General features: G+C 66.4%; 1 protein-coding gene across 1 annotated transcript in view; it reads left to right on the forward strand.

Annotated features, from left to right (window-relative positions):
• Positions 1-540: 540 nt before the first annotated feature.
• MINK1 (misshapen like kinase 1) overlaps positions 541-26,430 on the forward strand; it is a 37,403-nt gene continuing 11,513 nt past the window's right edge. Inside the window, 19 exon segments of the mRNA XM_073326777.1 lie at positions 541-821; positions 2,822-2,887; positions 13,138-13,194; positions 14,331-14,456; positions 14,903-15,013; positions 15,279-15,369; positions 15,925-16,055; positions 16,956-17,010; positions 18,075-18,153; positions 18,753-18,928; positions 19,376-19,445; positions 20,257-20,467; positions 21,183-21,299; positions 22,063-22,149; positions 23,611-23,817; positions 24,432-24,611; positions 24,743-24,979; positions 25,091-25,179; positions 26,154-26,300. Of these exon segments, the coding sequence (XP_073182878.1) occupies positions 549-821; positions 2,822-2,887; positions 13,138-13,194; positions 14,331-14,456; positions 14,903-15,013; positions 15,279-15,369; positions 15,925-16,055; positions 16,956-17,010; positions 18,075-18,153; positions 18,753-18,928; positions 19,376-19,445; positions 20,257-20,467; positions 21,183-21,299; positions 22,063-22,149; positions 23,611-23,817; positions 24,432-24,611; positions 24,743-24,979; positions 25,091-25,179; positions 26,154-26,300 (2,510 nt within the window). The 5' untranslated portion in view covers positions 541-548.

The raw sequence follows: 26,430 nt of genomic DNA on the forward strand, positions 1-26,430 counted from the left end.
TGGGGAAGGCCCGGGACAAGGGGAAAGCGGCTTTGAGACCTTTGCCCATCATAGAGGAGCCTTTCCAGAAGGTGGCCATGGACATCGTGGGGCCTCTCAGCAAGACGACCCGGTCGGGGAAGAAATACATTCTGGTGGTGGTAGATTTTGCCACCCGCTACCCCGAGGCAGTGCCCTTAGCTTCCATTGAAGCAGACACCGTGGCCGATGCGCTCCTGACCATTTTCAGCCGAGTGGGGTTCCCCAAGGAAGTCTTGACAGACCAAGGCTCCAACTTCATGTCGGCCCTGCTCCGGTGCTTGTGGGAGAAATGTGGGGTCCGGCACGACTGGGCCTCAGCTTATCACCCCCAGTCCAATGGGCTGGTGGAGAGGTTTAACGGGACGCTAAAGATGATGCTGAGAACCTTTATGAATCAGCACCCGCAGGATTGGGACAAGTACTTACCTCACCTGCTGTTCGCGTACAGGGAGGTGCCCCAGGAGTCGACCGGATTTTCGCCTTTCGAACTGTTATATGGCAGGAGGGTGAGGGGCCCCCTGGACCTGATGAGAGACGAGTGGGAGGGGAAGGCCACTCCCGATGGAGAGTCAGTGGTGGAGTATGTCCTGATCTTCCGAGAGAGACTGGCTGAACTCATGGGCCTGGCCAGGGAGAATCTGGCCAGAGCCCAGAGGAAGCAGAAGGTCTGGTATGACCGCACGGCACGGGCCCGTGCCTACGCCACCGGGGATCAGATGATGGTTCTCATCCCAGTGAGAAAGAACAAACTACAGGCCGCCTGGGAGGGCCCTTTCAAGGTCGTCAAGCAGCTCAATGAGGTAAACTATGTGGTGGAGCTGTCAAACCGGGCGCACCACCGCCGGGTGTACCATGTGAATATGATGAAGCCATATTATGCCAGGGGGAATGTGGTGTTGGCCGTGTGTGGACAGTGGGAAGAGCAGGGAGATGACCCTTTAGTAGATCTATTCCCTGGGACCAGAGCTGGTTTCCCCCTGGAAACAATTCCCCTCTCGGATCAGCTAAGCCCTGCCCAGCAAGCTGAGGTCAGGGGGGTGCTGCATCCGTACCGACAGCTGTTTTCCAACCAGCCTGGACGCACTAATCTGACTGTCCACCAGGTGCAGACAGGGTCACACCCGCCGATAAGATGCTCCCCCTTCCGAGTCACAGGGAAAACTGCTCAGGACCTGGAAAGAGAGGTCCGGGACATGCTGGCTTTGGGGGTGATCCAGCCATCTGCCAGCCCTTGGGCCTCGCCGGTGGTGCTGGTCCCCAAAAAGGACGGGTCGGTCCGGTTCTGTGTGGACTATCGGAAGCTCAATGCCATCACTGTATCTGATGCCTACCCCATGCCCAGGCCTGATGAGCTCCTAGACAAGCTGGGAGGAGCTCGGTACCTCACCACCATGGACCTTACAAAGGGCTACTGGCAAGTGCCGCTGGATGCAGATGCCCAAACTGAAACTAAACCCACCCAGCAGGTTCCCTGCTGCAGCCTCTGTTCACATTCCTGGGCAGAGGTGTTACCTCCCCCTCCCCCTCCTGGCTCAGGTGACAGGCTCTCAGGTCTCCCATCCCCAGGGCACATTCCCAGGTCAACACTCCCCCCTCCCTGCTGAGTCACATCGTCACACAGGGCTCATCCTCGTGGCACAATACGCGTTCTCCGACCAGCCTCCTGGGCTATGAACACAGCAGCGTGGAGGTAAAACCCTCCCTGTACACTCCATCCTCCCCCAAAGTCTAAGAGCCAGCGTGCCAAGACCCGGTGGGGCCAGGCAGGGGCTCCGTGCACCAGCAGCTAACCGTGGGCAGGGGTTTTGGAGGCAGTGTGGCGAAGGAGGCGGCTGTAGGGGCTCGGTGTTTAAGGCAGCTGTGGGAGAAGGCACTAAGGGGCTCAACATCGCCAATGGGCGATGGAGGCCGGTGGCTCCAATCGGAGGTGGGGCTCGGCATCTCGAGAGAGGATGGGGTGGGTGGGGACAGGCGGCGAAGGGCCTGGAGACGGAAACTGAAGGGTTGGTGTCTGAGCCAGTGGAGAACAGGAAGAACGAGGGGGGAAGCATTGGTCCAGTGTGTGTGTGGGGGGGTCTCTGTACCACCCAGAACAATGGAGGGCCCTGATCTCAGCCTAGGGGGTCTGTGTGGTACCCGGTGTGATGGGGACCCCAATCTGAGTCAGGGAGGGAGGAGTCTGAGCACCACCAGAGACTGTGGGGGCCCTGTTCTCGGCCCGGGAGGGGTCTGCGCGGCGCTGTCGGGGCCCTGATCTCCGTCCGTCTTGGTCTGGGCTTTGTAGGTACTGTCATGAAACAAGTTACAGCCACGTGGGAAGAGGGCAGAGAGAGGGGTGGGGAGCCAGGACCCCCGCTCAGCACTGGCCACCTGGCTGGCTGGTCCTGACTGTGTCTCTGAACCAGGAACTACCTGGCCAGCTGTACAGATGCGGCTGCCTCTGGTCTGGAGTGACACCCAGCTCTCACGGGCTTGTCCCTCCCCTCCAATATTGGTTAGCACTTGGCACGTGCTGCGTGCCCGGGGCATCGTGTGGCATCAGGCCCCGGCCATGGTATTAATAGCTTGGCAGTGTGATACGCAGCAGAGACCCTGCCAAGGCTACCTGGGAATTGGAGGGTGGGCTGGGGCCGGGGGAGGAGAGGGGCTCTCCGGGGCAGGCCGGCACAGGGGGCAGGGACTGGAGTTGAGGTGGGGGGAGGACGGGGCAAGCCGGCACCGAGAGGGTCTGAGGGTGGGCTAGTGCAGCAGGAATGTTTGTGGCACAGTCACCCCGACATTGTTTCTGTTACCCCCCCAGGACCCTGCCGGCATATTCGAACTGGTGGAGGTGGTCGGGAACGGGACGTACGGACAGGTCTACAAGGTGAGTTCGTGGCCGGCCCACCCTGTCATAGAATCATAGAATATCAGGGTTGGAAGGGACCCCAGAAGGTCATCTAGTCCAACCCCCTGCTCGAAGCAGGACCAATTCCCAGTTAAATCATCCCAGCCAGGGCTTTGTCAAGCCCGACCTTAAAAACCTCTAAGGAAGGAGATTCTACCACCTCCCTAGGTAACGCATTCCAGTGTTTCACCACCCTCTTAGTGAAAAAGTTTTTCCTAATATCCAACCTAAACCTCCCCCACTGCAACTTGAGACCATTACTCCTCGTTCTGTCATCTGCTACCATTGAGAACAGTCTAGAGCCATCCTCTTTGGAACCCCCTTTCAGGTAGTTGAAAGCAGCTATCAAATCCCCCCTCATTCTTCTCTTCTGCAGGCTAAACAATCCCAGCTCCCTCAGCCTCTCCTCATAAGTCATGTGTTCCAGACCCCTAATCATTTTTGTTGCCCTTCGCTGGACTCTCTCCAATTTATCCACATCCTTCTTGAAGTGTGGGGCCCAAAACTGGACACAGTACTCCAGATGAGGCCTCACCAATGTCGAATAGAGGGGAACGATCACGTCCCTCGATCTGCTCGCTATGCCCCTACTTATACATCCCAAAATGCCATTGGCCTTCTTGGCAACAAGGGCACACTGCTGTCCCGCTTTGCCATTCATCCGTCCCGTCCCCAGGCACCATCCAAAGCCAACCAATGAGCATCCGGAGACACAGTCACAGCACACGTTGTCTGGAACTCCGCGGCGTCCCGTGACCGTGAGGACAGAGCCCTGGGTCTGCTCCCCGTGTGCTTCTGTGGTCAGAACAGTGCTGGTCTTAGGGCGGCATTGCCTCGGAGCCCTGACCTTGTGCTTGGCGGGGTGAGGTATTTAGTACATCCATTACGGTCGTGTCGGGCCCCCCAGCCGAGGCCAGGGCCCCGTGGTGCAGGGCGCTGTACGTTATTAGGTGTATTACGGTCGTGTCGGGCCCCCCAGCCGAGGCCAGGGCCCCGTGGTGCAGGGCGCTGTACATTATTAGGTGTATTACGGTCGTGTCGGGCCCCCCAGCCGAGGCCAGGGCCCCGTGGTGCAGGGCGCTGTACGTTATTAGGTGTATTACGGTCGTGTCGGCGCACCCCAGCCGTGGCCAGGGCCCCGTGGTGCAGGGCGCTGTACAAACACAGCCCGAAGCATCACTCCCCACCCCACAGAGTTGACATTCTCACTCACTCATCCCCCCACCTCCACAGGCCTGGCGCTGTACTAGCCTCCGGTCGGTGGGCCCAGCGAGCCGAGCGCCAGGACCGAGTGCAGCCGGCGCAGAAACTCTCCCTCGTCTCGAGCCAATTAGCAGCACCCCTGAGGCTGGAGGCGGCAAGTGTGCTCGGCCTTCGAGGAGAGAGCGGGGGCCTCGGCTGGCAGGATCTCCCCCTCGCTGTCCCACTGGCTGGATGTGTGCAGACACTCCTGTAATAAATACAGGCAGTGACCCGTGCAGGGCCCAAGCTGCGTGCCGCCTGGCGCGGTGGGTGTGGTGATACCCATGGACACGCCGGTTCGGACTCAGTTCCACGCTGTATGATTGTTCCGCTCGTTAGGGTACTGAATTGCCATCCGAGTCTCTGCTGCCCCGCCGGCTATTCACATGCGAGGATGATGGGGGAGGGACTTAATTTCCCCAGTGAATGGGAGGGGACAGGGAGGGAGCCCAGCAGCTTGGCTGGAGGAGATGGACCCCCCCTCTGGGAACCCAGATCCATCTGTCTGGGCGCGGTCCGAGGGAACGGCAGCGAGGAGGTGACTTGCTTCCTGCTCTTCCGCTCCAGTTCTATGGCTGCAATATCCGAGTGCCTCCCCATCTTCAGTGGATTCACGGTCACGAACCCAGGTGGGGAAACTGAGTCACGGAGCAGCTAAATGACTCGTTCAGGGTCACACAGGAAGTCTGGCAGAGCAGGGACTCAAACCCAGTCTCCCCAGTCCCAGGCTGACGCTGTGACTGTTCCCCACCCTTCTCCTCTCAGGAGCACTGATTGTGGGCCGCGAATGCCAAACCCGGGTGGCCCACACCCACGTGTGTCATTTCCCTGGGGAGTGGTGGGTAGACGGCCGGCACCTGGCATGCCAGGCTTGAGAAGCACCTAGATGCGGGACTGGGGGAGCGGTTTCTCGGTGGGAAATTGGGTTTGTTAGCCACATGGCCCCTGTGCCTCATGGGAGTTGTAGTTTGGCTGCCCCTGTGGACCCAGCAGCTTGGAGGGAATAATCTTCCGTGAGGCACAGCGGTGGCTCTACAGAAAGAGCGACCACGGTGCATCCTGGGAGATGTAGTCCAGGCAGAGAGCCGGGCCCACGGAGGTGGACAAGGGGCATGCAGCGTCTGAACTACGCCTCCCCTGAGGCACCGGAATGACAATTCCAAATGGAAATTTTCAACTGTTTCACCGCAGATGTGAGACTTAGTGGGGGGGGGGCACCCCCATTTTCCAATAGTCTTTGCCGTGGGGCCTGGTACGAGGGAGACCAAGAGCAGTGTTGCCAACTCCCTTAAAGCCCCAGCTGCTGGAGTCATGCTATTCCAGGGGAAGATGTCTGGGGGGCCATCTCCTCGCTGGTGGTCCTGGTGATTGCAACATCTGAGCCTGATGTGACTGCTCACACTGAACGAGGCCAGCCCCTGCGCTCAGCGTACCCTGGGAGAACCGCTGGCTGGCAAACCAGGCCTGCTTCCCATTAAGGTTCCAAGGCTGAATGGCTGCGCAGGGGTTAATGGGTGCTGAGTGAATGTCGCAAGCATCCTAGCCTCGTCAGAGATGGGTGGAAGCCACATCTTGAGTCACGGAAGGTTGATCAGTCAGTTATTAGAACACCTGTGAATCAGATGTAAATGGAGCTCAGGTAGGAGTACAGAGGTTATTTTACTTCTGCATTTGGCACTGGTGCGATCTCCAGCTTCCTCCGCCCCTGCTCTAACCACTAGCCCCCACTCCCCTCCCAGAACCAGGAGAGAACTCAGGAGTCCAGGCTCCCAGCCCCTCTGCTCCAACTGACCAGCCCCCACTCCCCTCCCAGAGCCGGGGAGAGAACCCAGGCGTCCTAGCTCCCAGCCTCCCCCCTGCTCTGACCACTAGCCCTCACTGCCCTTTAGTGCAGCGTTTGTGGTGAGAAATGTATTGAGGCGTTTACCACTGCCCTTGGCAGCCTGCCCTTCCCCCGAGAGGAGCCGGCAGGGCTAATTGCAGGCTGATGAGATCCGACTTCAAGGTGAACCGATGTGAAATATCTCCAGCGTTGTAGGTCAGTTCCTATCTGCTCTGGTTCCCAGCAGAGGGCTCCTGCTGGCACACCGCGCTTCTCCAGTCGCTCCAGTTCCCAGTACAGGCCTGAAAGCTCCTCTGCCCCCTTTCCGGCCTGCCTCCAGGCACCCCAGCCTCTCCGCAGTCTCCCACCCTCCAGCCGGCATGCGGGTCCGCTTCTGCCTGCTGACCTCCCCAGCAGCCTTCCCGGCAGGCGGTGTCTCTCCAATCCCCGATCATGTAGTCCGACCCCCTGCAGGACAGAGGCTGGAGGATTTCACTCGCCGGATCGGGTCCCGTCTAGGCTGGCCAGCGAGAGACAGGCACTCCAAGTAGCCGTCTTTGGGGGGCAGGGGATGATTTGAACCCCGCGTGTTTAGTGTGTGTGCGTTGTGTCTCGGGGGTGTGCCCACGCTAGGAGGAAAGGGGGTGGGTTGAGTGGCGGGTACTGTGTGGCCATGCTCCAGCTGCCTTGTGCACTCCCAGGTCGTGCCCACTCTTGGCCCCGTGCGGTCCGTGGGGGGAACCCCCTTCAGCACAACAGCCCTTCTCGGGGGTCCACTCTCTTGGCGGTCCAGCCCCTCCACCTCCTGGAGCCGCACCTCTCGGAGCCTTAGCCTGCCTGTCTCTGCCATGGGCCCCCTCAGAGAGTCCCCTCGCTCGGGACCCCCGGGGCCTCCATTCCCAGGGGGAATAATGCCCCTGTTCTCTAGACTGGAGCGACTCCCAGCCAGCGTAAAACAGGAGGGGTTAGTGAGCGTCTGAACCCAGCCCAGGAAACTCTCTGGGCCTCAGGCCTGGCCTCCCTCAGCACAGCATATCTAGGTCTGTCCCGCATCCAGGGGGGCTCTGGGGGCTCCCTCTCTCTAGCGCAACAGCCCCCTTCTTCCAGCCGATCATCCCATATCACCTGCCCCAACAGCTCCTCCATCCCAGGTAAACAGGTCGCTGGGGTCCTCTCTTCGTCCTTTGTTCCTCTCTGGCTGGAACTGGCTGGTCAGGTCAGCGGGGTCTCTCCACAGCCCTCTGTCCTCCCACTGGCCAGAACCGGCTGTCGGCCAAGCTGGGATGGGCCTCTTAGTCACCAGTTGTTAGGGTTCCCCATCTCCAGGCCGTTGTCCGGGGGTCCCAGCTGCCAGGCGAAGTCACACCTGGTCCTCTGCAACAACAACCCCTCTCCCATCACCTTAAACATGCGGCACACAGGGAAACTGAGGCACGCACACGCTGTTCTTGTAAAACACTACAAAAATCCCCACTTCCTCACAATAGGATTTTGCCACCTGGTTTAAAAGAAACCCAAAACAACCCCCACTTTTCTCCTAGTGAAGCTGGGGCCTGTCTCCCCGGCCCGGCTCTGCCTGGGATCTGCCCCAAAATCTCCCACAAGGGCTGATTCCTTCTCAGCTTTGGCAGGCTGGTACGGCCGAGGGGTGTCCCCTCTCTGCTCCATCTGGTCAGATCAGGGCTTTGTGCCGGTCTGCAGAGACAGGCCCTGCGTCCTCTCCTGCCCAGGCAGCGTGGGACAGGCTGTATGAGACGGTCGGCGAGGGCCAGCTTCTCCGCCCCCGCACCGGAGCAGCCGGGCCACCCCGTTAAGGATCGGCCCATCCACAGCCAGGCTGCTGTGGCTACAGGGGGAGTGTGGGGCTCGTGTGTGTGCATGAGAGAGAGAGAGCGAGAGAGAGAGATTCTGGTGTTTTAATTTCTTAACGTTCCTACTCCTTGGGGCCGAGGCTGGCGGGAGAATCTCTGCTTTTCATTAAAACCAAATCCGTCCGTTCCGAACCCTGCGGCTGCAGAGCAAAGGTCCCCCAGCTCCTCAGGAGGCAAATGAAAAGAATCAAAACTGGTTTGGGTTTTTTGAAGATTTAGTTTTAAGCGACTCTCACGGCTTTTGGGAGCCTGGCTCATGATAATTGGGTTTGGCACGTTGGGGGGTTGTATGGGAACGTGTGTTCAAAACCCAGGAGTCAGGTCCTGAAACGCTGAGAAAAAAATCACAAGATAGATTTTTAAAAAGGTCCTTTTGTATGAGGTTTGTGAGCACTGTCCAGACCCTCCCCAGCCGAGATCAGGGGCCCCTGTTGTGCCAGGCGCTGCCCAGACCCTGCTCCCCAGCTGAGAGCAGCGCCCCCGGTGCCCACTCTTCAATTTGGGGTGACAACCGCTTTCCTTCCTGCTCTGTTTTGTGTCTGTGCCGGGCTGGAAATGCCCCTGTGTGGTGTTCCCATGGAAACCCCAGCTCCGTTTTCTGGATCAACCCCCTGTTCCTGGAAGCCAGGCTGGTCTCAGCGCTGCGTAAAAATAACCCCCCCAGCTCCCCGTGGGAGCCCGATCCAGGGACCCCGCCACTCCTCTGCCATCTCGGTGCGGCCGAGCACATGCCAAGCTGTACAGTGCCAGGACTCGCAGCCCCCCCAGGGAAGAGCTGGTATCCCCTTTGAGCCTGAGCGTGGCATTTACAAGGGCACAGAGTCCCCATCCTCTTGAGCCCAGGCCAGGGAATTGCACTGAGCCCAGCTGCCTGGGTCAGACCAAAGCATTTCAGCCCCCAGGAGATCAGCTGGCATGGACCTCAGGAGGGAGCGAGGGGCCCCCAGCACCTGAGCCCCCTGCGGGGGCAGGGGGCTATCAGATGAGCCAGGCCCCCCGATCCAGCAGGTGACCCGCGCCCCATGCCGCAGGGGAAGGGGAATACCGCCTCCAGGTCCCTGCCAATCTGAGCCGGGGACAATCCCATCCCTGCTCTGAGCTTGGAGCCCTGAGCCAGCCCAGGCAGCTCAAGTGGCTCCCCGTGGGGCAGGCAGGAAGGGGACAATGGGAGTCGGGGGCTATGGTGGGCCGCGCTGGGCACCTGTCTGCAGCTGCAGGGACTAAAACCCTGGGAAATCTGGCCCTGAGTCATCCAGGGGCAGAGTGTGGGGCACGCAGGCTGCCAGCCGCCTAACCACAAGCCCCTCCTTCCTCCCGGGCCTGAGAGCAGGCGTGGTAATCCCGTCCCGGTGCTGCTCCTTCCCAGCCGGCCCAGGCAAAGCCCCTTTCTCCCGGGCGCCTGGCTGCGTGGGCTGAAACCCCAGAGCTGCCAGCCCCTGCCCCAGCCGCCTTGCGTCAGCAAATTGAGTCCCGGCTCCCCTCCAGTGCTGCAAATTGCCTCATTAGCAGATCACGAGCCAATTGCGCTCATCGCAAGGAGCTGGATTAGCCTGGCTGGGTTGCCGCGGGGCAGACCGGAGGCTAGGGGGATGGGTGTGCACTGTTAGGAAGGGGCCCACAACCGGGAGGGGTGTGGCAGTCAGAGCAGCTGCATTGAGCCCAGACCCTTGTGCTGGAGCAGAGCGTGCTGCAGAAAGGCCCTCACAGCCCCAGAACAGGCCGTGGGATTCCTGGGTGCAGGGCTGGGGCCCCTGGGAGTCCTCAGCCCCTGCTCGAGTACCCCCCGCCGGAGCAGGGGCAGCTCCCTGGAGAAAGGAGATGCAATATTCCCCGGCGGCAGCAAGCAGCTCCTGCGGGGGCGGGGGGCTGCCTCCCACGCCCCCCCGCACGTCAGTCCCCAGCCCAGAAGAGCAGGAGGCGGTTGCTAGGTGACGGGCACCCCCCCGCACACTGCACAATGCGGGCACGTGGCAGAGGGCTCCGGGGGCCTGCGTGGGATGGAGCCGCGGCACTGCAGCGCAGGGGTCAAGGCAATCCACCCAGGGGGTCTCCAGCCCCTGCGCGTGGGACCCTCAGGCCTGCGCTGCTTTAACCCCTTCGCCCCCTGCCTGCCCGGAGCCGGCTGTGAGGAGTCCGAACCCAGCCAGCAGGCCTGAGGCTGGATCAAAGCCAGGCTGGGACGGAGACCAGCTGCTCTTCTTAATCCGTGATTGATATGGCGGTAGATCAGTGCTAGCACCCGGCAGGACTGGCTCCCAGCCCCTCTCTAATCACCAGCCCGCATGCCCCTCCCAGAGCCTGGAGAGAACCCAGGAGTCCTGGCTCCCAGCCCACCTGCTCTAGCCCACCGGCCCCCACTCCCCTACCAGGGCCGGGAGAGAACCCAGGAGTCCTGGCTCCCAGCCCACCTGCTCCAACCCACCAACCCCCACTCCCCTACCAGGGCCGGGAGAGAACCCAGGAGTCCTGGCTCCCAGCCCCTGCAGCCCACTCCCTACGGAAACACCCACACATGACTCTCCTCCCATCCCCCTGCTGGGCCCTGGCATGTCTGTGGGCTCATCCCACCACTGCCAGCCTGTGCCCCTGCCCTGGGTTTGCTTGGCCTGGGGCTGGAGCTGGGAACGTGCCCTGAGCCGTCAGCTGGCGGAGGGACTCCCCACGTGGGTAGAGCACGGTGCAGGCACGGCGGCTCCTTCCCTGCTGGAGCAGGTCCCAGCTCTAGGTGAGTCTGGCCGGCCCGGAAGGGAGTCAGCACCAGCGGGCCACAGCCCACGCACCAAGGTTCTCATCCACTCGGCCTGCCTCTGCCTTCCTGATTTGGAGGTGCTTTGCCCACCTGGCCCCATCTAGCCCAGCCTTGGGTCTCCCCCAGGAGCAGAAAGCCCTCAAGTGGGCCAGCCTGTCCCCTCAGCCCGAATTATCTCTGCTCACTGTGATCGAGTGGGTGGGCCTCAGGACATCCGGATTCTATTCCCAAGCAAAAGGATAGGCCCATCCCCTTCAGTGCCTCGGTTTCCCCCTCTGGGGTGTGCGGATAAGGAGACCTCTCCTTTGTGAAATATCTTGAGAGGTTGGGAATAAATTATCCAGGGGAGCACTGATCCTTTCCCAAACTCCTGCTGCAGTCTAACCAGTTCCTCTGCGAAGCCTGAATCTTGTGGCAGGGAGTTCCACAGGCTGCCACCATACCGCGGGGGGATGTGTCTCTCCATCTGTTTGAAACTGGCTGCTGCTGTTTCTTCCTTGTCAGCCTCCTGCCTCACCTGTCGGTAGCGCTGACACGGCCCCATTGCTTGAATGCGCCGGGTCTGGCCTCACCCTCCCAGCTCCCCGGGACGCAGGGCTGATTCCCCATTGCAGTGTGGCCCAGAGAGGCTGGGGGGCTTGGCCAAGGTCCCCCAGGGAGTCTGTGCAGCGCCTGGCACAACGGGGCCCCTAATGCGGCTGGGGTCTAAGTCGGCAGGGCGTGGGACGTGGGCCCAGCGCGGCCCGGCTCAGCCCCCTGGCGTCTCACGGGGGGAGATGTACGTGCCAACAGGCTGGGCAGGATTGGTCCTATGGTGGGTGGGAGGGGATGGCGTAGCCATCTGCAGCGGGGGGGAGGTGCATGCTACGTTTCTGGCACTGGGTCACGTGCTCGGCAGAGGGAGCGAGCCCCGGCCTGGCCTGAGCCGGGAGGCAGGAGTCCACTGATGAGCCATTGGGCCTCCGCCAGCGTCACTGGTCCATGGCCTGTGTGTTTCGCTGGGTCGCTCTATCCACTAGCCCCCACTGCCTGCCCGGAGCCGGGGAGAGAACCCAAGAGTCCCGGCTCCCAGCCCCCCCCATCCTGTAACCCACCAGCCCCCACTCCCCTCCCCGAGCCAGGGAGAGAACCCAGGAGTCCTGGCTCCCAGCCCCCCCTGCTCTAACCCACCAGCCCCCCTGCCCTCCCAGAGCCAGGGAGAGAACGTGGGAGTGGGGGTTAGGGAGCAGAACAGGGGGCTGGCGCTGCCTTGCTCTGGATGTAGGACGTTCCCTTCTCTCTGGGGAGTGGCGCAGGGCGACTCTGCTGGGACCGTGTGTTGCACCCTGACTGGGGGGGTGGCGCCCCCTACTGACCGTACAGCTGCTACACTCTCCCGCCGTAGCTTGCGGAGCGGGGACCGTGTCTGTTAGGTGCGTGGACCCCAGCACAACGGGGCCCTGATCTCAGCTGGGGGGCAGGCGGCTGGTCTGGGCAGTGTCTGGCAGAAAGGGGGCCCAATCTTCAACCAGCGGGCTCCAGGGAGCTAGTTCATCACATACGTACCCCAGCCCCATGGTGTGCGGGGGTGTGACGAAGTGGGACTATTCTTAATGTTTCCTCTGAATAATGTGGGGGTGCCTCAGTTTCCCCTAGGCAGTTCTTAAGTCTCTAGGGGGTGGGATAAGGGTGTAGGATCCTTGCAGAGCCCTAGAGGGCAGGTGTGGGCAGGGGTCTGGACACAGAGAATGGCCGACACCCTGTTTCCTGGCACCTGATGGCCTGGCCCTTCCCCCCTGCGAGGTGAGAGCTGAAGGGTTGGAGAACAAAGGGATCCGGTGACCTCCTGGCCCGGGAAAGGGACAAAGCCCAGAGGAGGAGGGGCTGGAGGGAGTTTCAGTTTGGGGCTGGCTGGAGACATGGAGTGAAGGGCAGACGGGGTTGTCTGGCTCACCGCCCCCCAAAATGGACCCGGCTGAGGGGTCCCATTCTCTGCACCTGCAAGCTCTGTGTTAGACCATGTTCCTGTCGTCTAATAAACCTTCTGTGTTACTGGCTGGCTGAGAGTCCCGTCTGACTGCGGAGTTGGGGGGCAGGACCCTCTGGCTTCCCCAGGACCCTGCCTGGGTGGTCTCGCTGGGGGAAGCGCACGGAGGGGCAGAGGAAGCTGAAGGCTCCGAGGTCAGACCCAGGAAGGGGGAGGCCAGGGGAGCTGTGTGTCCTGCAGACAGGCTGCTCCCAGAGAGGAGACTCCCCCAGAGTCCTGCCTGGCTTCATGGGGAGCAGTTCCAGAGCATCGCCCGGGGACTCCGGGACAGGAGGGTGGAGGAATTTCTCCCTGTTAGTCATGGGTCAGCTCTGCCCCAAAGCCTGGCACTGGAACCCCGGACATGCCCACTGTCCACAGCCACGAAGATCCAGTGGCGATCAGTTCCACAGACCAGCCACACAGAGCTGGGTCCGAGCGCTGTGCCCATGGAGCGGGGCTGGACAGAGGAGCCCACCCTACCCCCTCTGCCCCCAGCACTCATGGGCTGACCCCCTCTCTCTGCCTTTGCCTCCCCAGGGCCGCCATGTCAAGACAGGGCAGCTGGCCGCCATCAAAGTCATGGACGTCACCGAGGTAAGAAGGATGGGGGGTGGGGTACGCCTACGTCAGCCCTGCAACGGCTGCCCCTTCCCTGGGGGCGCCCAGTCTCCCCCCTCAGCCCCATTCGTTCTGCATCCCTCCCGTTCCCCGGCCTGCTGCGGGGGCTGGGCTCAGCTGCCCGTCTGCGTCTGTCCCCTGCTGCCACGGCAGGCCGGGCTCTGCTGGGTGAAACCCATCTCCTCCTCTCCGGCGATCCCTGGCCCGTTCGCCCCCCTCCTCTGGGGCGCCCGGCGCTCCTCTGCCCCTGGGGCCTTATATCCCAGCCTAGCTCTGCCAGCCTCCATCCCCTGAGCAGCCTGGCATCCCTCCTCTGCACCTGGGCACACGCACCTCCCCCAATCAAAGGGGAACTGGCAGGGCTGGGCTAGCAGGGGCTGCGGGCCGGGAGTGAGGGGCACCGGCAGAGCTGGGGGGAGCCCAGGGCTAGCAGGGGCTGCGGGTCGGGAGTGAGGGGCACCGGCAGGGCTGGGGGGAGCCCAGGGCTAGCAGGGGCTGCGGGTCGGGAGTGAGGGGCACCGGCAGAGCTGGGGGGAGCCCAGGGCTAGCAGGGGCTGCGGGCTGGGAGTGAGGGGCACCGGCAGAGCTGGGGGGAGCCCAGGGCTAGCAGGGGCTGCGGGCTGGGAGTGAGGGGCACCGGCAGAGCTGGGGGGAGCCCAGGGCTAGCAGGGGCTGCGGGTCGGGAGTGAGGGGCACCGGCAGGGCTGGGGGGAGCCCAGGGCTGGCAGGGGCTGCGGGTCGGGAGTGAGGGGCACCGGCAGGGCTGGGGGGAGCCCAGGGCTGGCAGGGGCTGCGGGTCGGGAGTGAGGGGCACCGGCAGAGCTGGGGGGAGCCCAGGGCTGGCAGGGGCTGCGGGCCGGGAGTGAGGGGCACCGGCAGAGCTGGGGGGAGCCCAGGGCTAGCAGGGGCTGCGGGCCGGGAGTGAGGGGCACCGGCAGGGCTGGGGGGAGCCCAGGGCTGGCAGGGGCTGCGGGTCGGGAGTGAGGGGCACCGGCAGAGCTGGGGGGAGCCCAGGGCTAGCAGGGGCTGGGGGTCGGCAGTGAGGGGCACCGGCAGAGCTGGGGGGGTGGGAGCCCAGCTGCCTGTAACCCGGGTCCTTTTTGCCCCGCCAGGACGAGGAGGAGGAAATCAAGCAGGAGATCAACATGCTGAAGAAATACTCCCACCACCGCAACATCGCCACCTACTACGGCGCCTTCATCAAGAAGAGCCCACCCGGGAATGACGACCAGCTGTGGGTGCGTGGGGCCGGCGGGGTGGGGCGGGCTCACATGGCTGCCAGGGCCTGAGAGCACGCGCCGCCGGGGAGACGCATGGATGGGGCCCGCTGCTCGGCCATGTCTGGCACACACAGCACTTGCCTGGTGGCACCCGGGCTCAGAGAACAATTAGACGAGCTGCCTGGCTCTGTGCAGCGCCTGGCGCAGCGGGGCCCCGATCTTACTCGGGGGGGGGTGCAGCGCCTGGCGCAGCGGGGCCCCGATCTCACTCTGGACATGGGGGGGGGTCTGTGCGGCGCCTGGCGCAGCGGGGCTCCAAGCTTGGTCGCAGTCTGTGCCACACTGAGATCCTGTGGCCATCTCTCCCCTCTGCTCGCACCCGGCCCCATCCGTGGGGCTGTCCCTGCTCAGTGGCTCTCTGCGGCGTCTGGGGGTCCGGGCTGGTAACTCTCTGCTCCCCCCAGCTGGTGATGGAATTCTGTGGGGCCGGTTCCGTCACAGACCTGGTCAAGAACACCAAGGGCAACGCGCTGAAGGAGGACTGCATCGCATACATCTGCCGGGAGATCCTGCGGGTACGCCGGGCCGCACTGCCGGACCCTGCCCTCTGCGCCCCACCGGCCAGGACGCTGGCAGCCAGGACTCCTGGGTTCTCTCCCCGGCTCTGGGAGGGGAGCGGGGTCTGGTGGGTTAGAGCAGGGGGGCTGGGAGCCAGGACTCCTGGGTTCTCTCCCCGGCTCTGAGAACGGAGGGGTGGCTGGTGGGTTAGAGCAAGGGGCTGGGAGCCAGGACTCCTGGGTTCCTGTGACAATCCCAGCCGACCTTTCCCTGCTCCCCTAGGGCCTGGCTCACCTCCACGCCCACAAGGTGATCCACCGGGACATCAAAGGGCAGAACGTGCTGCTGACGGAGAACGCCGAGGTGAAGCTGGGTAAGTGGGGGGCAGCGCCCAGAAGCCCCATTTCTGCTGAAGGGCCACTCGCCCCGGACTCCTGGGTTCTGTCCCCGGCCCTGCCGCGCACTCTGGTCTCCAGCAGCTGCCACGCCCCCGTGAGTGGGCGACCTGCCGTCTTCTCTCCCTAGAGGAAATTCCTTCTCCCCCGACAACTCAGGGCGCTCCCGCCCGGCTCACGTGACGAGGTTAGAGTCCCATCTATTTCCTTTCTCTCTGGCTGGTCTGACGGCCCACATAAGTGTCAGTCCTGCTTCAAATCCCTTGAGAACCAGCAACATCCTGTGGCAGGGAGTTCCACAAGCCACCCATGGAATAGATCATCTCCTTGGCCTGGTTTATAATGGGCCACTTCTCCCTGCCTGAGTCTGCAGAGAGCCTGAGCCCATTGCTCTGAGGCGGGGAGCTTCTGGCTGGGGAAGGAAGGGTGGCCATGCCACTGTCTCTCTGGGGTTGGGGCCGCAGGCCGGGGTTGCTGATGGGCGAGGGGGTGGGGGTTCCGCGTGCTGATGGCTGCGTCTCCTCGCTCCCCAGTGGATTTCGGGGTGAGCGCCCAGCTGGACCGGACGGTGGGGCGCAGGAACACCTTCATCGGCACCCCCTACTGGATGGCCCCAGAGGTGATCGCCTGTGACGAGAACCCCGACGCCACCTACGACTACAGGGTAGGGCAGGCCCCATGGATTGGGGGCTCGGCAGGGATCCCTGCCCTGCAGGGAGGAGGGGCAGCCTGGCCTTGGGATCCAGGACACCTGGGTTCTGCTCCCGGCCCTTGGGCCTGACTTTGGGGGGAACCAGCCCCATTTGGTCAACGCCGCCCTCTCCCCACCCCTACTAATATGGCCCTGCTCCCCGCGGGGACAGGGCTGTGAAGCGACAGATCTTGGCCCTGGGGCGTGCCTGTCCTCTTTCTGGGTAGCGTGCTGGACTGGGGGGCCCTCCGCTGGCTCGCCCGCCGAGTTCCCCCCCGTCCAGGGATCCCCCCTGGCCCCCAAGAGGTCAGAGCTAGAGGACCTACTGAATCCTTGTAGCGCTGGAGAGTCCTGCCCGCCCGTCCCTACACCCCTGCCCTTCGCCAGGGTGTGCAGGGGACATACAGCGTAGGGGCGGGTCTCACGGGACCCGCAACCCCCTCAGTGTCCTCCCCCCACTCTGATCCCCCAGGTTCCCCACATCCCAGTCCCTCTGGGACTCCCCACCCCCATCCCCCTGCGTCCTCCCCCACTTTGATCCCCCTGGTTTCTCCCACAGTTTTGACCCCCTCTGGATTCTCCGTACCCCAGTCGTCCCAGCCCGCTCCCCCCATACACAATCACACCCAATCTCCCTAGACTCCCCCTCACTTTGATCCCCCCACGTTCTCCCCCCTCCCCCTGATCCCTACAGACACTCCGATGCCTCTGGGTACCCCCAACTCTGGCCTCTGGCTCCCCCACAGCCCGGTCCCCCCTGCGGGCAAAGGTACTGCCCACCCCCTCCCCAGCTGCAGCATGGGCCCTGGGCTCGGAGCCATGACGGTGCAGGGAGATCCCCACTCCCAACCCGTCCCTCCTTTCTCTCTGCAGAGCGACATCTGGTCCCTGGGCATCACTGCTATCGAGATGGCCGAGGGGGCACCACGTAAGTGCCGGGCTCTGCCCTGCCCAGAGGGGAAGCTGCGGCCCGGGTCAGCCATGCACACCCCCCCGGGGGGCTTGTAACCTGTGGGAGTCAGAAGCTCCCCTGGGTGCTCTCCCCAGCTCTGGGAGGGAAGTGGTGTCCCGGAGTCCCTGGGCGATGCTCTGGACCTGCTCCCTACGAAGCCAGGCAGGACTCTGGGGGAGTCTCCTCTCTAGGAGCAGCCTGTCTGCAGGACACACAGCTCCCCCGGCTCCACCTTCCTGGGTCTGACCTCGGAGCCTTCAGCCTCCTCTGCCCCTCCCTGCGCTTCCCCCACAGCGCGTCCACCCAGGCGGGGTCCTGGGGCGGCCAGAGGGTCCTGCCCCCCAACTCCGCAGTCAGACGGGACTCTCAGCCAGCCAGTAACACAGAAGGTTTATTAGACGACAGGGACATGGTCTAACACAGAGCTTGTAGGTGCAGAGACCGGGACCCCTCAGCTGGGTCCATTTTGGGGGCAGTGAGCCAGACAACCCCGTCTGCCCTTCACTCCATGTCCCCAGCCAGCCCCCAACTGAAACTCCCTCCAGCCCCTCCTCCTCTGGGCTTTGTTCCTTTCCCGGGCCAGGAGGGCACCGATTACTTTGTTCTCCAACCCTTTAGCTCTCACCTCGCAGGGGGGAAGGGCCCAGGCCATCAGGTGCCAGGAAACAGGGTGTCGGCCATTCTCTGTGTCCAGACCCCTGCCCACACCTGCCCTCTAGGGCTCTGCAATGATCCTACACCCTTACTCCACTCCCTAGATACTTAAGAACTGCCTAGGGGAAACTGAGGCACCCCCACACTATTCAGAGGAAACATTAAGAACAGTCCTGCTTCGTCAGAAGTGGGGACTGGTGGTTACAGCAGGGGGGCTGGGAGCCCGGACTCCTGGGTCGATCCCCAGTAGGGCTAGGGGGTATAAGGATCTGCGTGGGGCCATGGCCATTGTGAGCGGGGGGCCCAGACTGGGCAGAACACTCTAAGGGGATGCTGTGGCTGGCGGGGGGGTGCAGCCCATGTGTGACTGTCTCTCTCTCCCCCAGCTCTGTGTGACATGCACCCCATGCGAGCGCTCTTCCTCATCCCCCGCAATCCACCGCCCAAGCTCAAGTCCAAGAAATGGTACGTTCCCCAGCAAGCCCAGCGCCTTGTCCTGGCCACCTGCACTGCCTAGCCAGAGCCCAGCTGGGGTCCCTGGGCCCGGGCTGCCCCCCATCAGAGTCCCTGGGCCCAGATCCCCCCCAGCTGGGGTCCCTGGGCCCAGATCCCCCCAGCTGGGAGTCCCTGGGTCCAGGCTGCCCCTCATTGGAGTCCCTGGGCCCAGACCCTCCCAGCTGGGAGTCCCTGGGTCTGGGCTGTCCCCCATGAGAGTCCCTGGGCCCAGATCCCCCCCTGCTGGAGTCACTGGGCCGCCCCCCCCCTCGGAGTCCCTGGGCCCAGATCCCCCCCGCTGGAGTCACTGGGCCCAGACCCCCCCAGCTGGGAGTCCCTGGGTCCGGGCTGTCCCCCATGAGAGTCCCTGGGCCCAGATCCCCCCGCACTGGAGTCACTGGGCCGCCCCCCCCCCCTCGGAGTCCCTGGGCCCAGATCCCCAGCGGGTGTAGCCGGGACCTGGATGATCCTGCCCGGGCTCCGACTGGGGCTGCGGACGAGCGTCACGGGCCCATCTGGCCTCAGCCACAGAGCATGGGGCTCACCCCATGTCCACCCCCTTCCCCCAGGTCCAAGAAATTCATCGACTTCATCGACACCTGTCTGATCAAAGCCTACATGAGCCGCCCGCCCACGGAGCAGCTGCTGAAATTCCCCTTCATCCGCGACCAGCCCACGGAGCGCCACGTCCGCATCCAGCTCAAGGACCACATCGACCGCTCCCGGAAGAAGAGAGGAGAGAAGGGTGAGTGGGGCGGGGTGGGGCCTGTCCCCTCTCGGGGGCGCCGCCCTCATCTGCCTGACTGTGGGGGGGCGGGAAATGGGACACGGGGCCTGTCCCCTCTCGGGGGCGCCGGCCTCATCTGCCTGGCTCGGGGGGGCGGGGAATGGGACACGGGGCCTGTCCCCTCTCGGGGGCGCCGCCCTCATCTGCCTGGCTCGGGGGGGGCGGGGAATGGGACACGGGGCCTGTCCCCTCTCAGGGGCGCCGGCCTCATCTGCCTGGCTCGGGGGGGGCAGGGAATGGGACATGGGGACTGTCCCCTCTCGGGGGCGCCGGCTCCCTTCCAGCCCCAGGGCAGGGACTGGCTGGCTCGGGGGGGCGGGGAATGGGGCAGGCACTGGCGGGCTCGGGGAGTGGGGGCTGGCCCCACCCGGCCCATCGCTGTGTAACTGGGTCTCTTGCCCCCAGATGAGACGGAGTACGAATACAGCGGCAGCGAGGAGGAGGACGACAGCCACGGGGAGGAAGGGGAGCCCAGGTATGGAACGAGGGGGCAGGGCAGATTCCGGGAGGGGGCAGGAGGTGCCTGTGGCCTAGGACCGGGGGCAGCGTGGCTGGGTTGTTGGGGTGCGGCTGTGTGGGCAGAGCTAGGGGGCCTGAACTCAGGGCTATGGGGTGGGGCCACACGGGCTGGGTATGGGGGAGGGGCTCTTGGGGGTGCATGGGATAGGGCCAGGTGGGTAGGGCTGGTGACAGAGTCTGTGGGGGAGGTTCTGGGGCGCAGCTGTGGGGCACCAAGGCGGGACCACGGTGCTGTGGAGTGTGTGGGCGGGGCCCTCTGTGGGGGCCATGGGGCGGGGCCGAGGTGCTGGGGGCGGGACTGTGTAGCTGTGGCTGGGGGCCGGGGGACGGGGCCGAGGTGCTGGGGACTGGGCCATGGGGTGGGGGCGGGGCCAAGGTGCTGGGGGGCGGGGTTGGGGCCAGGTGGCTGAGGTGCTGGGGAGTGGGGCCCAGGCGCTGGGGGCCGTGAGGCGGGTTGGGGCCCAGGCGCTGGGGGCGGGGCCAGGCGCTGGGGACGTGGGGGCGGGGCCCAGGTGCCATAGAGTGGGGCAGGGCCGAGGCGCTGGTGGGGGGCCCATGTGCTGGGGGCCGGGGGGCGGGACCCAGGTGCTGGGGGCGGGGCCCAGGCTTGCGGGGCCCAGGCGCAGGGGCCCAGGCGCAAGGGGGCGGGGCCCAGGTGCTGGGGGGTGGGGGCGGGGCCCAGGCGCAGGGGGCCGGGGGGCGGGACCCAGGTGCAGGGGGCGGGGCCCAGGCACGGGGGGCGGGGCCCTGACGCCCCCGCCCCGCAGCTCCATCATGAACGTGCCGGGCGAGTCGACGCTGCGGCGGGAGTTCCTGCGGCTGCAGCAGGAGAACAAGGGCCACTCGGAGGCGGCCCTGAAGCAGCAGCAGCAGCTGGCGGCCCAGCACCGCGACTCCGAGGCCCACATCAAGCAGCTGCTGCACGAGCGTCAGCGTCGCATCGAGGAGCAGAAGGAGGAGCGCCGGCGCGTGGAGGAGGTGAGCGCCCCCGGACGCCTGGCTCCCGCCTCCCCGGGCCCAGCCACTGCCCTGGGAGGGGAGGGGCTCCAGTCCGAGCGCGGGAGCTGGGAGCCGGGACTCCCGGGTCCTCTCCCCGGCTCCGGGAGGGGTCAGAGCAGGGGGCTGGGAACCAGGACTCCCGAGTTCTCTCCCCGGCTCCGGGAAGGGAGTAGGCACCAGTGGGTCAGAGCAGGGGGGCTGGGAACCAGGACTCCTGGGTTCTCTCCCTGGATCCGGGAGCGGTCAGAGCAGGGGGGCTGGGAACCAGGACTCCCGGGTCCTCTCCCTGGATCCGGGAGGGGTCAGAGCAGGGGGGCGGGGAGCCAGGACTCCCGGGTTCTCTCCCTGGATCCGGGAGGGGTCAGAGCAGGGGGGCCGGGAGCCAGGACTCCTGGGTTCTCTCCCTGGATCCGGGAGGGGTCAGAGCAGGGGGCGGGGAGCCAGGACTCCCGGGTTCTCTCCCTGGATCCGGGAGGGGTCAGAGCAGGGGGGCGGGGAGCCAGGACTCCTGGGTTCTCTCCCTGGATCCGGGAGCGGTCAGAGCAGGGGGGCTGGGAGCCAGGACTCCCGGGTTCTCTCCCCGGCTCCGGGAAGGGAGTGGGCACCAGTGGGTCAGAGTGGGGGGGGGAGCCGGGCCCCCCGGGCCCCCCGCACTCGGCCGGTCCCACCTGTCCCGCTGGCTCCTCCCTCCCAGCAGCAGCGGCGGGAGCGGGCGCAGCGGAAGCTGCAGCAGAAGGAGCAGCAGCGGCGGCAGGAGGACATGCAGGTGCTGCGGCGGGAGGAGGAGCGCAGGCAGGCAGAGCGCGAGCAGGTACCGCCCGCACCCCCCGGCCCTGCTCAGCCCAGCTCCCCCCGACGGGGGTTGGGGGGCTGCGGCCCTGGGGACTCCCTGCAGCCGCCGCTGCGCCCTGGGGAGAGCAGCACCCCAGGGACTCCAGCTGCCTGGCACCCCACGTTCCCCTCCTCCGAGCCAGGCGGGGCCTCAGCGAGGGACCTAGCAGGAGACGGAGGCTTCAGCAGGGGAGTGGGGGCTGGGGGGTTAGAGCAGGGGGGCTGGCAGCCAGGACTCCTGGGTTCTCTTTCTGGCTCTGGAGGGGAGTGGGGGCTGGGGGGTTAGAGCAGGGGGGCTGGCAGCCAGGACTCCTGGGTTCTCTTTCTGGCTCTGGCGGGGAGTGGGGGCTGGGGGGTTAGAGCAGGGGGCTGGCAGCCAGGACTCCTGGGTTCTCTTTCTGGCTCTGGCGGGGAGTGGGGGCTGGGGGGTTAGAGCAGCGGGCTGGGAGCCAGGACTCCTGGGTTCTCTCTCTGGCTCTGGCAGGGAGTGGGGACTGGGGGGTTAGAGCAGGGGGCCTGGCAGCCAGGACTCCTGGGTTCTATTCTATTCCTACTTCTGATCTTGTGAACTTGGAGCCCCTCCCCCTCCCCCTCCCCCCGGGGTCTGTGCACTAGACCGCTTGGCCATGGGTTCAAGTCTGCCCTGGCCCCCAGCTGGCGGGTCTCCCCGGGGGGGTCTGGGCCCCCTCTTCTCACTCCCTGCGCTGTGACCTGTCTCTGTCTGTCTGTCCGTCCCTCTCCAGGAGTATATCAGGCACAAGTTAGAGGAGGAGCAGAGGCAGCTGGAAATCCTCCAGCAGCAGCTACTGCAGGAACAGGCCCTGCTTCTGGTAACCGGGCTGCGCCCCGGGGGGGGGGCGCCCCCATCCCTCGCTGCAGCCTCCCTCGGAGCTGGCCCCGCCCCCGCAGCCGCGCTGGGGGGATGCCCCACTTGGAGCAGCCTGGGGGCTGCTCTGAGCTGCGCTCAGCCATGGCAAATACCCCCAGTGCAGAGTGTGCCGAGGCCGGGTGTTCGGCCAGGGGGCGGGGGCGCTGGGGGGCAGTGTCTGCTCCCGCCACGCTGTGCCACGGGGGGGCAGAGATCCCCCTCAGCCCATAGCTGCCCCCATCTGGCGGGGGTGGGGAGAGCTGCTGGGGGCCACCCCAGGGAGGGCAGGGTCTGAGATAGACCCCTACTAACCCTGCATCCTCCCAGGGGGCATCTCCGGGGTGCGCGTGTCAGGCCGCTGGGGCCCCCCCTGCCTGCGGGCGCGCGCGTGTGAGGACGCCGGGGCCCCCCTGCCTGCGGGCGTGCGCGTGTCAGGACGCCGGGGCCCCCCTGCCTGCGGGCGCGCGCGTGTGAGGACGCCGGGTCCCCCCTGCCTGCGGGTGCGCGCGTGTCAGGACGCCGGGTCCCCCTGCCTGCGGGCGTGCGTGTGTCAGGCCGCCGGGTCCCCCTGCCTGCGGGCGTGCGTGTGTCAGGACGCCGGGTCCCCCTGCCTGCGGGCGCGTGTCAGGACGCCGGGTCCCCCCTGCCTGCGGGCGTGCGCGTGTCAGGACGCCGGGGCCCCCCTGCCTGCGGGCGTGCGTGTGTCAGGACGCCGGGGTCCCCCTGCCTGCGGGCGCGTGTGTCAGGCCGCCGGGGCCCCCCTGCCTGCGGGCGCGCGCGTGTGAGGACGCCGGGTCCCCCCTGCCTGCGGGTGCGCGCGTGTCAGGACGCCGGGTCCCCCTGCCTGCGGGCGTGCGTGTGTCAGGACGCCGGGTCCCCCTGCCTGCGGGCGTGCGTGTGTCAGGACGCCGGGTCCCCCTGCCTGCGGGCGCGTGTCAGGACGCCGGGTCCCCCCTGCCTGCGGGCGTGCGCGTGTCAGGACGCCGGGGCCCCCCTGCCTGCGGGCGTGCGTGTGTCAGGACGCCGGGGTCCCCCTGCCTGCGGGCGCGTGTGTCAGGCCGCCGGGTCCCCCTGCCTGCGGGCGTGCGCGTGTCAGGCCGCCGGGTCCCCCTGCCTGCGGGCGCGCGCGTGTCAGGCTGCCGGGGCCCCACTTCCAGCTCGGCGGGCGCGCGCGTGTCAGGACGCTGGGGTCCCCCTGCCTGCGGGCGCGTGTGTCAGGCTGCCGGGGCCCCCCTGCCTGCGGGCGTGCGTGTGTCAGGCCGCCGGGGCCCCCTGCCTGCGGGCGTGCGCGTGTCAGGCCGCCGGGTCCCCCTGCCTGCGGGCGCGCGCGTGTCAGGCTGCCGGGGCCCCCCTGCCTGCGGGCGTGCGCGTGTCAGGCCGCCGGGGCCCCCCTTCCACCTCCCCTGACCCTGCCGCCCCCCAGGAGTACAAGCGGAAGCAGCTGGAGGAGCAGCGGCAGTCGGAGCGGCTCCAGCGGCAGCTGCAGCAGGAGCATGCCTACCTGAAGTCCCTGCAGCAGCAGCAGCAGCTCCAGAAGCCGCCGCAGGGGGCGCCGGCGAGCGAGAAGAAGCCCCTCTACCACTACAGCCGCAGCGCCCACGCCGCCGACAAGCCCGCCTGGGCCCGGGAGGTGCGGGGGGGCGGGGGGACCCGGACACAGGCTAGGAAGCAGCTGGGCCTGTGCCAGACCCTGCCAGGGCAGCGAGACCCAGAGCCAGCCAGTCGTGGGTACAGACGGGGCGGGGGCAGGTGGGTGAGAGCGGGGAGGGCTGGGAGCCAGGACTCCGGGGTTCCCTCCCGGGCTCTGGGAGCGGGGTGGGGGCTAGCGGTTAGAGCGGGGAGGGCTGGGAGCCAGGGCTCCTGGGTTCCCTCCCGGGCTCTGGGAGCGGGGTGGGGGCTAGCGGTTAGAGCGGGGAGGGCTGGGAGCCAGGACTCCGGGGTTCCCTGCCCGGCTCTGGGAGGGGAGTGGGGGCTGGGAGCCAGGACTCCGGGGTTCCCTGCCTGGCTGTGGGAGGGGAGTGGGGGCTGGTGGTTAGAGCAGGGAGGGCTGGGAGCCAGGACTCCGGGGTTCCCTGCCCGGCTCTGGGAGGGGAGTGGGGGCTGGTGGTTAGAGCGGGGAGGGCTGGGAGCCAGGACTCCGGGGTTCCCTGCCCGGCTGTGGGAGGGGAGTGGGGGCTAGCGGTTAGAGTGGGGAGGGCTGGGAGCCAGGACTCCGGGGTTCCCTGCCATGCTCTCCCCCCACAGGTGGAGGAGCGGTCGCGGCTGAACAAGCAGAACTCGCCGGCGGCGCAGGCCAAGCTGGGCGGCACCGCGTCCGACCCGGCCCTGCAGACGCACTCGGAGCCCGTGTCCCTGGGCTCCAGCCCCGCGGCCCAGACCCCGCCCATGCAGCGCCCCGTCGAGCCGCAGGAGGGGCAGCACAAGGTAGGGGGCCTGTCGGTGTGAGCCGGTCCCTCCCCTCGGAGCCGGGCTCTGGGCTTCGGTCCCTGCGGGTGGGTTTCTAGGTGCCGTGGGCTGCCCCCGGGGCCCGGCGGTGACGGCTGCCCTCCCCACAGAGCCACCTCGCGCACCGGGTGCCGCTGAAGCCCTACGCCGCCCCGGTGCCGCGCTCCCAGTCCCTGCAGGAGCAGCCCACCAAGAACGTGGCGGCCTTCCCCGTGCAGGGCCCCGCCGCGCCCACGCCGGCCCGCTCCGCCATGGCCCGCCAGAACTCGGACCCCACCTCGGAGACGCCCGGCCCCGCCGCCCCGCGGGGGCCCTGGGGCCGCACCGAGCCCGAGGCCCCGCCCAAGGTAAGGGGCGCCCAGAGGCTGGGGTGAGGGGCAGGCCTGGATTGCGGGGGAGGGGAGGCGGGATTCCTGGGGCCGACGCCCCCTCACCGCTCTGCTCCCTCCCCCCGCCAGGTGCCCCAGCGAACGTCGTCCATCGCCACCACGCTCAACGCCAGCGGGGCCGGGGGCGGCTCCCGGCAGGGCCACGCCGTCAGAGCCAGGTAAGGCCGCCACCCTCCCAGGCCCCCCGTCGCCCGGCCGCCTCGGGCCCCGAGCCCGTCCCCCCCCCCGTCGCCCGTCCCCCCTGCCCCCTCGGGCCCTGAGCCCGGCCCCCCATCCCTCGGGCCCCGAACCCGGCCCCCCATCACCCTGGGCCCGGCCACCCTGCCCCCTCGGGCCCCGAGCCTGGCCCCCCCCTTCACCCTGCCCCCTCGGGCCCCGAGCCCAGTCCCCCCCCTTCACCCTGCCCCCTCGGGCCCCGAGCCTGGCCCCCCATCACCCTGGGCCCGGCCCCCCCGGTCACGCTGCCCCCTTGGGCCCCAAGCCCTGCGCCCCATCACGCTGACCCCCTCAGGCCCTGACCGGCCACTCGGGCCCCAAGCCCAGCCCCCACAGTCTCCCTGACCCCTATATCACTTTGGCCCCGAGCCCGGTCCCCCTCTCACCCTGCCGTCCATATCACTCGGGCCTGGCCCTGCCAGGGCCCCAGTCCTCTTAATGCCTTGGAGCCCATGCCCAGCGCACTCAGGTACCTAGTCCAATTCCCCCATCCCTTGGGGTCCCCCCAGTACCCCACCATCCCCCTCTTCCCTCAGGCTTCTCCTTGACAGACTCTAGTGGCCAGGACACCTGGGTTCTATTCCCTACTCTGTCAGTGACCTTCTGGTCACCTTCAGCAAGTCACGCTGCCGCGCTCTGCCTCAGTTTCCCCTCCCATCTCTTGTCAGTTCATTCGGGAGCTGTGGGGGGCAGGGACTCCTAGATGTGCCTCCCAGGGCAGCTGCTCCTACTTTGGCTGGTCCTAGTGGCTGGAGCCAAGGTGCAGCCACCTCTGGGGCGGGGCGGCTGGTGACCCGGGGACCCCTCACCCCCCGCTGAGATGCAGCCACCTCTGGGGCGGGGCGGCTGGTGACCCGGGGACCCCCTGCCTCCAGCTGCCCTCCAGGCACCAGTGACCCTCATCTCCGCTCCACAGACCCCGTAGCAAGTCCGCCTGGCACATCCACATGCACAGCCGGCTGGAGAGGGTACTGCCCGAGGACCCCCCGGCACCGCTGCCCCCTCCCCAGCCGCCCAGGGGGGGGCCGCGCCGGGCCCCGGCCCCCATGCCGAGCACCAGTAGGTAATGGAGCGTGGCCGGCGGTGGTGATGCTGCTTGGGACACGGTGCTGCTCCGGTGGTGACGGGCCGGCTCCGGCCGGGACGCGGGGTGGGGGGTGCGGGCTCCACCTGACGCTTCCTGCTCTGCCTTC

This window comes from Lepidochelys kempii, chromosome 28, assembly GCF_965140265.1.
Source record: "Lepidochelys kempii isolate rLepKem1 chromosome 28, rLepKem1.hap2, whole genome shotgun sequence".
Lineage (NCBI taxonomy): Eukaryota > Metazoa > Chordata > Testudines > Cheloniidae > Lepidochelys > Lepidochelys kempii.